At 40.2% G+C, this 12008-nt stretch overlaps 1 protein-coding gene across 3 annotated transcripts in view; it reads left to right on the top strand.

Moving 5' to 3' along the window:
• Positions 1 to 12008, top strand: part of NHSL1 (NHS like 1) — a 128010-nt gene that overhangs the window by 21560 nt on the left and 94442 nt on the right. The window contains exon 1 of one of the 3 annotated variants that reach the window (XM_073894001.1): positions 1157 to 1274. The exons of the other annotated variants lie outside the window; for them this stretch is intronic. Coding sequence (XP_073750102.1) covers positions 1259 to 1274 — 16 coding nt within the window. The 5' untranslated portion in view covers positions 1157 to 1258. Of the gene's footprint in view, positions 1 to 1156; positions 1275 to 12008 lie in introns of those variants that run through there. 3 annotated transcript variants of the gene reach the window in all.

The raw sequence follows: 12008 nt of genomic DNA, 5'->3' as shown, positions 1-12008 counted from the left end.
GCACCGCTGGTAATACTGGAAGACGAGGAGTGGAAGCCAAATGAGGGTGTGCTGAACTGTATGTTAAAAGCCAGAAGACACAGAGCATCTACCCCATGTCACAAGGGCTGCAGCAAGCACCCCAGGACACAGACAGATAGATTGGTTCTGTGAGTCAGTTTCCTGCATCCTGTGGAGTCAAAAGGAAGACCTGCACACAGCAAAGGGCCTTGCAAACAATGGCTGCTTCCGGTGGCCAGGGGGTTCGAGAGTCTCCAAGCATCTCGAGGGCACTCACAGTTCAGACAGTACTTTCAAGCAGGGTGCTCCCAAGGCTACATTTGTAGACCATTTCTCTTTAGATAGGCAGTAAAATGACTTTGATGGCTTTTTCACCCGTGCTAAAAAGTCTACAGTAATCTTGAACGCAGCCGAGTGAATTTAGCTTTTCGATGGAGGAGAGATTGGACAATCCGATTACGGCTGCAGCTGAGTGAGAAATTCACATCCTCCGATGCTGACGTAAGTGGACTGATCTTTGTTTCCTCATCTGAGAAATGGCAATGCCATGAAAGCGTAACACGCTTCAGATTTGTATCCTAACACTCCAGTTTTTACTAGCTGTGGTAGTAGTAATAATGACAGTCAGCACTTCCACAGTGCTTACTCCTTGTTCGATACTGTTGAGTGCTTCACATAGATCCACCCATTTATATCGACTCCAACAGCTGTGTGCAGAGTTTCACACCATAATGTTTAGTGCTGATTATGTCCCAGTATATGAGTTGTTATACGCCAGAAAAAAAAAAAGTTAAGAATATGAGTAACAAAGGAATAATGAGGTCCAAGAATAGGAGTCATAATTAATAGCAAAGAGTTAAACTGAATCAAGTGATTTCCTTTTTGTGTTGTCGATCACGTGAGGTCCTGCATCTGGTGCAGTGGAAAATGCTGATAAGACAAACAAACGGGCTTGCCCTGACGCTGTTCTGCCCTGGACTAAGTGAACAGTGACTGCTCACCCCTGGCGCCCCTCACTTTCCAAGATGATCCTGGCTGATTCCATGGTGTGAAACAGCGTATGAGAGATAGGGAGGTGTCAGCAGCTCAGCCCAGAAAGCCGGGGATTGGGCAGTGGCTTCCTGTAATCACAGTTGCTGGCTGAGTGCCCCGCTCTCTGGCAGTGAATGTGGGGAGGTGGGCTGGGAGACAGCTGTGCCTAGCACTGCAGGCTCCATGGGACCGTAGAGCACCGGCCCCTCCATGGCACTGCTTCAGAATGTTCTGCCTGAAAGGTGAGGGGGCTTTGGGTCCATTTGGGTGGTGAAGTTATAGTTAGGAGAACCATCATCTGGCATCAGAGTCTTAAGTCACAGGGCTAGGCTAACACTATTAAAATCAAAGTTTGGGGGAGTTTGCAAGTATGAAAGTGAAAAAGTCATTGTTCTTTTGTTATTGTTGTTGCAAACAGGAAGAAAGACCTCCTGCTGGGGAGATGGAATTTTCTTTTAGATAGAAAGGATATTTCTGTGTTTGGATGTGTTTTGTATGTGTTTTGTCATTGACAAAAGTAGTTACAAGTTTAGAATTAAGGAAACTTAATGAAAGTAGGAATGGTTTACAGTTGTAGCATGAGTTCTATCAGAGAAGTTTTTATGGGATAAGTTGCTCCTGTAAAGGATCAGAGTGAATGGGAAGGGGAAAGCGATTCTATTGCTTGAAGCTTTAATGTGTGAATTCAGGAGTGAAATTAATTTTCTTGTAGAACATACTTCTTGTTCTAGCTATGTACGGATGATAGTGCTTACTAAGTACTGTAAGATGGTGAACAGAGGAGTATATATAGAGACTCCCTGATTAGTTAGGGAGTGTTTCCTCTTTTTAGGCAATTATTTTTTCTTCAGACTCTATTTTTGTTACAACTCCTGTCTTAATGTAATTAATTTAGACATTTGAGAGTGTGTTTGTCTATGAGATTGTTGGAATGGAAGAGTTAAAATTAATTCTCTTGGAACCGGAGTAGACTATTTTGTTCATATCTTTCAGTGTATGTCATTCTGTTGATGGGAAATTCTTGACAGCTTTTCAGCTTTTGGAAATGAAGTGGTCCTGGCTGGCTGGCTTTGCTGATTTCTTCTTTGTCCACAAAGCCCATTAATGAGTTCTAGGCATGGATTCTCTAGTTTCCACCTTTACAGATTTCACTCTAATTTGACACCTTAAAAGCCACCAAAGTCTTTAATATGAAACTTTGAGTTTGGTGTATTTGTTTCCATGGGTGATACACATTTGATGAAATCAAGGGGGTAAAAACAAGAACATCACATTTTTCTCTCCCTAAGAATTCACTTAGTTAATTAGTTCTTGTTATGGAGAGTATCTAGTTGCAGTGTATTTCTAAAGAGCTCTGTAAGACTGAAATGAATTTGAATAGTTCTGAAAAATAATTTTAGGTGAAATGACTTATGGGCTCTCATGATGCTGTTTGTTAAAAAATTATTTGCTCAAAAAAAAATGTAACGATAATGAGCCAGAATTCAGTATTATGGGAGGAGAGTGTATGCTAAGCTAGTGTAATTTCCGCAGTGTAGTTGAAATCATTATGATCTAATGATAGTTTAAGGTTTAGGATTTTTTAATTGAATGCAGGTGTGGAGTTGTTGCAGGGTATGACTTCTGTAGCTTCAGCATATTTGTCTCCACCCATTCCCATAACAGCAATTTCATTTTATTAAAGAATCTATCAATTTCATGGACTCTTAGTTTCCGTGGTAACTTAGGAAAGTTTAGAAAGTCAAGTGAATGGCATGTGATGACAAGCAAGTACTTTTGTGCTGAAGTGTGTGTTCAAATCAGGAATCCACAATCCCCTTTAAAGCCCACTTTCTGATCTGCCAGCAGCCAGAACCAACAGTCGACATTTGGCTCTCTTCCTGTGATTTATAGCCTCTTGATTTACAGTAATGATTTTTAGGTTGCCCTTCCATGCTTCCGATGAGGCAGACTCATGAGAAAGTACTGGTGAGTGAGACTGAACACAGGAATATGAAGGGCTACTTGCAGATGCTTTGTGTTTCTTACCGTGTTTGTGTTTCCCTCTGTTGGAGACTTTTTCAGAGGCTTTCATTAATTGGCCTATTTCTATGGCTAGCTGAGGTTCTAGGGGCTCTTGAATCTGTGGTTATGATTAGCATTGATGTTAAAGGAAAACATGATTGCCCTTCGTTTGGGTAAATCATGTTCCTGTATATATTTTTTTTAACTGTTGAGAGAAAACATTCACATCAGACGGTCTCCCATATTGCTGCAGGGTTTCCTCTTTCTTCATTTAGACTGTTTTTTTCTAAAGTCATGTCTACTCAGCTTTTGGTCAATTTGGTGCTAGAAAAAAATGCCTTCTTGGAAGAGAGATGTCATCTTTGTCATTGCTGTCTGCTATTATAACTCACATAGTTATAGTTACTCTCTATTATTGCCATTGAAGTAGCTCAGATCCATTTACTCCACCCACATTCATTTTGTGTGAACAATGTCTGAGCTCCCAGTCTCTGAGAAGATGTTCTCTTAAGTTCTGCCAAGATCCCTGTGGTTAACAAAGCTCTGGTGTGTTGTTCCTTCATTGTGTTATCAATGATCCACCATGGTCTAGGAAGTAAGTTTCCGGCTAATCAGATAATATGATTAACAGCTAACTACCATGCATATATTGTAAACCATTCGTGGATTATGCTATTCAAAATATTAGAATAAAATATTTTTACCACCAATACTGAGTGGAATACAAGTTTCTCTGAAATGATTCAGAATGCAAATTTCTTAATTATGGCACTCCAGCTTCCTCTTTGTAAATATTAATTATCTTCGCAGTGCATCTGTAACTGTGAAGACTATTTTTAGCTCCTTGTAATTTCCAATCCATCACAGACAGATATTTTGTAAAACAACATTATGTGCTATGTGATGTCAGCACCATGTCAAACAGCTATATGAGTCCTTAAGCATTTAATCTTGCTTCCTGTAGTACTTTTGTTGCAGACTGGTAACAAAGCGTTGGCCAACTGGCACTGGTTAGTAGACAAATCTGTATTCGTTTCCTAGAGCTTCTGTAACAAGTTACCCGTAGGTAAGTGGCTTAAAACAGACATTTCTTCTCTCATAATCTAGAAGTTAGAATCTAAAATCAAGGTGTTGGCAGGGTGACTTCCCCTCTGAAGTCTCTTAGGGAGAGTCTTTCCTTGCTTCTTCCAGTTTCTGGTGGCCTTGGGTATTTCTTGGTTTGTGGTAGCATCTGTGGCCCTGTTTTCATGTGGCCTTCTTCCTGGGGTATCTCTGTCATTTTTAGATAAGGACATGTGTCATTGGATTTCAGGCCCACCCTAATTCAGAATAGGACCTCATCTTAAGTGATGACATCTGCAAGGACTCTTTCCAAATAAGGCCACATTCTGAGGTTCCTGGTGGACGTGGATTTACGGAGACACTGTTCAACCCTTTAGAGCGGACCATGTGTAAAATCACACGATTGAAGTTAGCCTTACAAGAGGTGTATTTAATGGCAAGCGTGGCACTATAAGAATGACTATCCAGCATAGCTGCTTTGATGATGCATGTGAAGCTCATGGCGGTGCAAGCTTATGTGCAGGTAGAAGGGTGAAGAATGGACCCACTATGGTCAGTCACCCTAAAGAAAATGTTGCCTTTTTCTTTCCTATAAATGATCCAGTTTTCTTCATGAACTCATCCTCCTGAGAAAGGGAAAAACAAAAAAACAAAATTAAACTTGGTTCACTGCAGTCATCTCAGTGCGAGCCAAAATTTAAACAGTTGCATTAGATAGCTCAGTCTTGGGGATGACTCAGTCTTTCAGAATTCTCCTGTTAGCCTCCTTCTCTTCAAAGTGGATTTTGTTGCTAAGTCTTCCGCTTATTAATATAGCACAAGTGACGCCTGCTAAATTACGTACTTTTGATTCATTGTCATATTCGTGACATAATTTTAAAAATTGCAAAGCAATTTATATATGTGGTTGAAAATAAAGTATTAGAAATAAAAGTAGAGAAAATAAAGTATTATTTTAAAAATGTCATTCTTAATGTGGAAAGGAATAATACATATATCCCTTTGTGGTCCAAGAATAATTTCGGTTTTATGAGCATCATGGACCTTTAGTTTCTGAATTTAGTATTGGGTTTTACCTGGTCAGCATTCTCTCTGGGGATTTAAACCTGGCTTTGGTGTGTTGGACTAGATTCTTTCCCTTTCTCAGCCCTTATTGCCATTTGAGATCTAGAAATCCCAGTTTCATGGATTGGAAAAGTGGTAAATTCTATGGAGTGGGTGTATCCCAGCTGCCTGCATGCTCAGCATGGTAGGGTCCTGTCTTTATCCTTTTCTGCTTCACAAGTTACAGACTTAGGAAAGCCTTTAGGTTGTCTAATAATAGCAAAGAGTTATGTTGGAGATTACAGCTATGAACTATCTCAGGCATGTGCTTCTGCTCCCACGAGGGCCGTTCATACTAGAAACTCAGCTCTCTCTCCCTCCACATGCATCCTGGAACAGATCACAGACTGCTTTCCAGTTGTCTCGTGTATGTTGTGCATGTAAAAGAATTCCTTAGATTCTTTTCTTGGCACCATTTGGAAAATAATGTCTGGAATCAGAAACAGATTTGTTATTTCTGTGCTGAAACAAGTGTATTTTTCAAGTTAGCTAGCAAGTAACCATTCGCTCTGGAAGGTTCCCCACCCCCTTCTTCACCCCCTTCTTAAATCACTATTAAACTGTCAAGGAAGCATTGAGCAAAGTTTATACTATTTTGCTATTTGATTCTGAGCATCACTTTTAAAGACTTTAATAATCAAAATGCAGAGTGATCTTGAGAATGTTGCATCTTTGTGAATCTGGACATTTTACTAAGCATACATTTAGATTTTAAATTTTACTTAAATTAGCAGCAGATTTTAGAACTATAGTCCTTCAAGTTTTTCCTATTTTCCCTCCTCCTTTCATTTAAAAATTGCGTATAATTGTTAGTCAATAACCTACAGCTACCAAGGGGAATTCACATTTGCTCAATCTGCAATTTAAAGTAGCACTTTTAATAAACACACTGGTGATATCATGCATTTTTCCAACTGGCGGGCAGAGCCCTTGAAATTTAATAAACCCAACAAAGCTAGCCCTTTATTTCCTTTGTCTTTCCCTTGAAAACTCTATCATGCTTTCTAGTTCTTTCTTCCTTGTGCTATAAAACAAAATTTTGTTTTTAAATATGTTAATGGAAGGAGAAGCCAGATCACCATGCTAAATAGATGATACAGTATAAACTAGGAGATGCTATTCTTAAAGGAATGAAAAGGCAGTTAACAGAGCTTTGCTGCCTGAAGCTCACAGAGCTGGGGGTCTGCTTATTTCTGGAGCATGCTCTGTGCAAAGATAATGCTCTGGGTAATTTGGTGGAACTGAATCAAAGGACTCGAATTACCAAAAGCACTGGCAAAGGTTTCAGTTAAGTTCTCCATTTTAATATCTCCTATTCCATTTTTACCTATTCTTGTCTCCTCTTTTTTCCTGTCTTTTTATAGTCCCCCGCTCCCCGCCTTTTCCTCTTCCAATTGCCCACTGGGGGAGCTGTATCATACCTAAGCTGGATTGAACTCCCTCTAGGTTCAGAGGTGTGATCAGTAGTCTGCACACACGTTAGTAAAGGTGATAGTTAATAGACGAAGGCACATGGATCAGTGTGATGAAGGCAGTTTACCACTCGGGACGCCGTGTCACCACCATCAAGCAGGCACAAAGGTATGCAGGGGTATGTATTTTCCCATTATAAATATCAGAAGGAAACACCGCTTGAAAACAACCTAAGGGTCTTTAAGCAATTAATAGCTTTTGCATGATTAAGCAGCTTGTCAAGATTGTTTATTGGGGGACACTAGGTGGGAAGGTAGATATTCTTAAATTGAAAAATGTCGATCATTTTATAAAATCATACACAGCAATTGGATTTGAAATGAGGAGGTCTTAATTTGACAGGCAATGTAATGACACACACTGTTCGGTGTAACGTTAGCAGTGTTCATCCTCCACGTGCTGATTACATGACACTTACCAGGTTTTATCAACTTCAGGTTTAAATTTTTATTGTTGTTACTGTCAAAACGTGGCTGATACCGAGAGCCTTTGAGACAAAAAGCCATGCTGACTTGAACTCGGGTTTAATTTGTGTATGTGTTTGGTAGTGCACAGTACCAAACTGTGGGTGGGTGGGTAGTGCACAGTAAGAGAAGTGTGAGCATTCATGACCACTTTTTCTTTGGAATGTCTTCTTACAACAAAAAGATACAAATAACATAAAGTGAGCTTTAGGAACTGTGTGAAGTATAATGTAAGTAAATTTCTATTTAAGTGGAGAGTGGTTTTCAAAGGTCAGATTATGTATGTTTGTTCTTGAGAAATTTTGCAAGACAGCATTTGAAAACAAAGAGAAAATCTCTGCTTTGGTGACCGCAAGAAGATATCTGTGATCTTTCTTTCAAAACTGTGCAAGTTTCGTTGTTCCTGAAACTTTGGAATGAAAGTTGTGACAAATGTCTCTGTTCTCCCAAGTGAGCCACTGTTCACAGTAGGAGTGGGAGTGAGGGAAGGCGGCTCCGGGGCTTCTGAGGGTGTTCTCAGGGAGGGGAAGCAGAGGGTGTCCACATTGTTCAGGGCATGCTCAGGAGAGAGGAGGGGAGTCCAGGAGATTCTAGAGTTGGCAGAAGATGGGCTGGGGAGACTGATTTACACCAGAAGTTAAGAGCAGTGGCGTTTCTGTTTCAAACAGAAGTTCCTCAGCAAATGCCTGGAGATGAGATGATAAGGCAGGGAAGAAGAAAATGAAGCATGTGGAGGCCTTCGTGCCCGCTGGTACTCTATTGCTCTTAACCCAGACATCTCCTGCAAATTGCGTTTTTGCTTAATCCAGACCCTTTCCTTATGATCAGAGGACAAAGGAAACTCTGGTCCCTTCTTTTTTTTCCTGGAAAAGTGTTACTAAACAGAATACCCAGTTTTATGCCAAAAAGGCCAATACTCTCCCAAGGTGGCTAATTGTATATCTAAATTCATCCAGAATCTGTTGATATTCTGAAATACCTCTGGAGTTCATCTTATCTAGCCAAAATGTTTTGATAGAATTTTAGGCATAAGAGTTTATTCGTCAGGGGCCCAAGGGAGTCTCAGTCAGTTAAGCGTCCAACTCTTGATCTCAGCTAAGGTCTTGATCTCAGGGTTGTGAGTTCAAAGCCCCTCACTGGGCTCTGTGCTGGGTATGGAGCCTACTTAAAAAAAAGTTTATTCGTCAGATATTGATGGACACTGACCATATGCCAGGCCGCCCCCTCCTCTGTCTCCAGGAAAGCCTTACATCTCTGATGCTTCTGGGTTCCTTCAGCACCCAAGACCTCTGGCTGCTTTCCTCTCCACCTGCGAGCACTTTTGGGGGTTCCTCTTTCCCCAAGGTGGACTTTGAGAACAAAGCAAAGCCAGAGAGTTTTTTAAAGGATTTTCCTGCCAATTATGACACAAATAACAAGAGTAGAGTAGTTAACAGGGTTAGTGAAGAAGGTTCAGTAAATCCCAACTCAGTCCCTTCGTAATATAACCTTGAGTAAAATCCCTTAGCTTTTGGAATACAGCTACCTGATAAAATATTGAGGATTAAATAATAACATATAATGACATGCTGGGCATTTTCTCACAAATATGTAGTAATGCTATTTAAATTTGACCTGAGAGCTTTATAAAGTTACTGATTAGACCTACCTTGGGCTTGTGGAAGTAAAGACTAATTTGTACCTTAATATGTGAATCTGGTGTAAGTATACAGGGAGAAAAACTGTCCTTTTGGATTAGTATCACAGCATATTTACACCAATTTTTGTAAAATTTTCTGTAATCACAGTTGTATAAATACACCTGGATGAAGATGAAGTATTAAAAGTCACATTTACTGGCAAACGCCCATGATAGCAGTACAAGGATTTTGAAAGCCATAGAAAGCCAGCGAGAGTATCCTGATACCAACCTGATTCTGATTGCTTCAACACCAATGTTTGCTGCCACAGCAATTGAGACAAAACCTTTCCTTTCTGGAAATGTTTCCTGGCAGAGCAAATACTTGCTAAAAAATTGAAGCAAGATTTGGACTACTTGTGATGCCTTCTATAAAGTTGTTTTGTTTTCACTCAATCTCTCCGTAATTTTATGAGCGGAATGGATGGATGGATCTTCACATGGGTAGCAGTGTCCTTGTTTTCAGTTGACTGCTGAGTGAGGAATTGGTAATGAAGTCTCTTTATTGCTGGGTTATTTCTCATCTCACTATATTCCTAATTCTTCATTAACTGGTGGCCCACTTTTCATCTCAGATAGAATAGGCTAGTAAATGTAAATGTCCAACTGAATTGTTGGTAAATTAGAATGGAAGTTTAAAAAACAAATAGGGTACTGGAAGGATGACATTGTATATCCATCCCTCCAAAAATGCAGTCCATAAACACTGAGAGGACTGAATACAGATGGGTACATTTTTGATGGCTTTGAGCTTGTTTTGAATATAAAACATTAGTTTGATGTTTACCATCACTTTTAGATTTGAGTTTATCAGACTACACCTATAGAAACGGCTTCTTTTCAGTTCCCTACTCAGAACATCTAAAGCTTAAATGTCCAGTGTCTTTTCTGCTTCCCACAGAAAGTAAATGTTGGTGTGGCAAATGTTATGAATCTTTATGTGCTTTTTGGCTTATGATAGCAAATTTGGCTGGAAATGAGTTTATGTTACTTGCTCCCTGCCCCTCACTCACCTTCATGAAATTGTTGAATGGATCCATTGTTGGCATGTTATCTGCAGGAGATAAAGTGTCTGGGAGCTGAGGGGAAAACAGGAGCCCCTGAAATAGATGAGATGCCTTTGGCACATGACATACCACAGGGGTTCTCCCAGACTACTATTTTGGACTATGTTTGACTAGATTTTCTTTGCTTTAATTTCCCCTTTACCTCATTTTAACATTGGAAATTGACCTTCATGTTCTGTACATGAAAAGCAGCTATCTTTCTCTGTCTCTTGCTTGATATTGCCCCCTACCAACAATGATGTCAGACTAAATGGGTGCCCTGTAGAGAAATGAGAGAATAGGCTTCTCTCTGCCAGAGTACTGCTTCCCTCACACCCAACGAGAATCCTTACTGTGAGATCATTCTCTAGTCAGTGTCAAGAGTCCTTTGCTGTTTTCCAGTAAGGGCATCGAGTATTTGTGATAGGCTGGTAGCACCCAAATTTCTATTTCCAGCCTGGACCTCTCCCCTAAACGTCAAATATGAATACCCATCCGCCCACTCCACATTTCCTACTGGATGTCTAGTAATACATCAAACTCCTGGTCCCCCTCACACTCGCCCCCATATGTATTCCACTGCAGCCTTCCTCATTTCAGTTAGGGGGCAAATGCATCTTTCCAGTTGCTTAGGCCCAAAATCTTGAAGTCACATATGCCTCCTTTTTCTTTCATACCCCACATTCAGTGTGTCAGAAAATCCCATTGACTAGATTTTTAAAATCTTTTCCACAATCCGACTACTTCCCAGACAGCCACTGTCCCCTCCCTGCCTGAGTCCCACCTTAGTTTCCCTTTACAGACTGTTTCAACCCAGTGGCCCAAGTGAACCCTTAAAAACATAAGTGATGGTTCCACTCCTTTGCTCAAAACTACACTTCACTTGAAGTAAAAGCTCGAGTCTTGTCAATTTCCCTGTATTTTGGGGGTGTCAATCATGGGCCAAACCTAAGCCATAGAGAAGAGGGGGTTGTTACCTAAGCTACAGGGCTTGCGTCTATGTCAAATCCTCTAGTCTGGTGGAAAAGGAAAGAGTCCCAGGTGAGTCATGTTCTTGTTTGATGCTCATAGAAGGTGTGATATTTAATGGGATTCCTTTGTGTTCTCTGCAATGGGAGTGAAGATCATTCTACCCTATCTCATTTTAGCATTAAAAGTAGCAATCTGTGGATTTAATGCAGCTACCGAGATGTACCTTTAGTCTTCACTAAATAGACTTGATAAGAGTTTTGGTTGGAATGGAAAATTGATCCCCATGGCTTTTTTGATAGGGAGCCTATCAAAGCAATAGGGAGCCTATCCAAATTAGAAAGCTCACTTACGTGTTTAATAAGCAGCTCAGTTTTTATTCTTATGCATATATTTGTTTTGCTGAGCTTTGTGTGTTATTAGGAGTAGCAAAAGTCCTCTCATGATGAGTGCAGGATATTTTACTCTTTTGTAATACCATAACTTTTTCTTTCATAGCATTATAAAATGGAGGGCAGGTTCTGACCTGAATGTGATTTGGATGTTCTTTGGGACATGTACTACTTTTTGTGTGTGGTAGTGATTGATGCTTTGGCTTCCCTACTAGATTCTAAGTTCCTTGGGGCCTAGCGCATTAGCTTGACCACGAAGGAATTCCCGTTGATATTTGTAGATTAAAGACATGAAATGTACTATGTAACCTAGTTTAGGTGAAACAGACTTTAGACATCACTCCCCCTGAAAATAAATGGGCTTTTTTTGAGGATAGCTTAAAATATAAAAGTGGATTTTTATACATTCAGCTGAAAATATGTAGGCAATAAGCGGAGCAAGAAAAATTTTTAACTTTCAGAGTCTTATTTTCTGTAACAACTGGATAGAAAAATCTAATGCAACGATTTCAATCATAAATGGCTTGTAAGAGTGGGAAGTTGGTATAAAGGAGAAAGGAAATGTATTTCTAGAAATTCAAACATTGTGGTGATGGGGAGGGAGGTACATTTCTCAGGTGCCTTCTTGGTCTTTGAAGTGGCCAGTCACTCAGGGAGATGGCCAGTCCCCTCCTGGTTCCTCCCAAGCCCCATTCTGAAGGGCTTACACTTCTCTTGACTAAGGGATTGAGGACTTACTCACCAATGAGAAACACACCCTGATCCGAGCACTTTCTTCCCTCTT

Source organism: Callorhinus ursinus, unplaced genomic scaffold (assembly GCF_003265705.2).
Source record: "Callorhinus ursinus isolate GAN/ISIS: 27379988/994484 unplaced genomic scaffold, GSC_fseal_2.0 scaffold6, whole genome shotgun sequence".
In the NCBI taxonomy this organism is placed as follows: domain Eukaryota; kingdom Metazoa; phylum Chordata; class Mammalia; order Carnivora; family Otariidae; genus Callorhinus; species Callorhinus ursinus.
The sequence above is the reverse complement of the archived record's forward strand: the minus strand, read 5'-3'. Positions and strand labels throughout refer to the sequence as shown.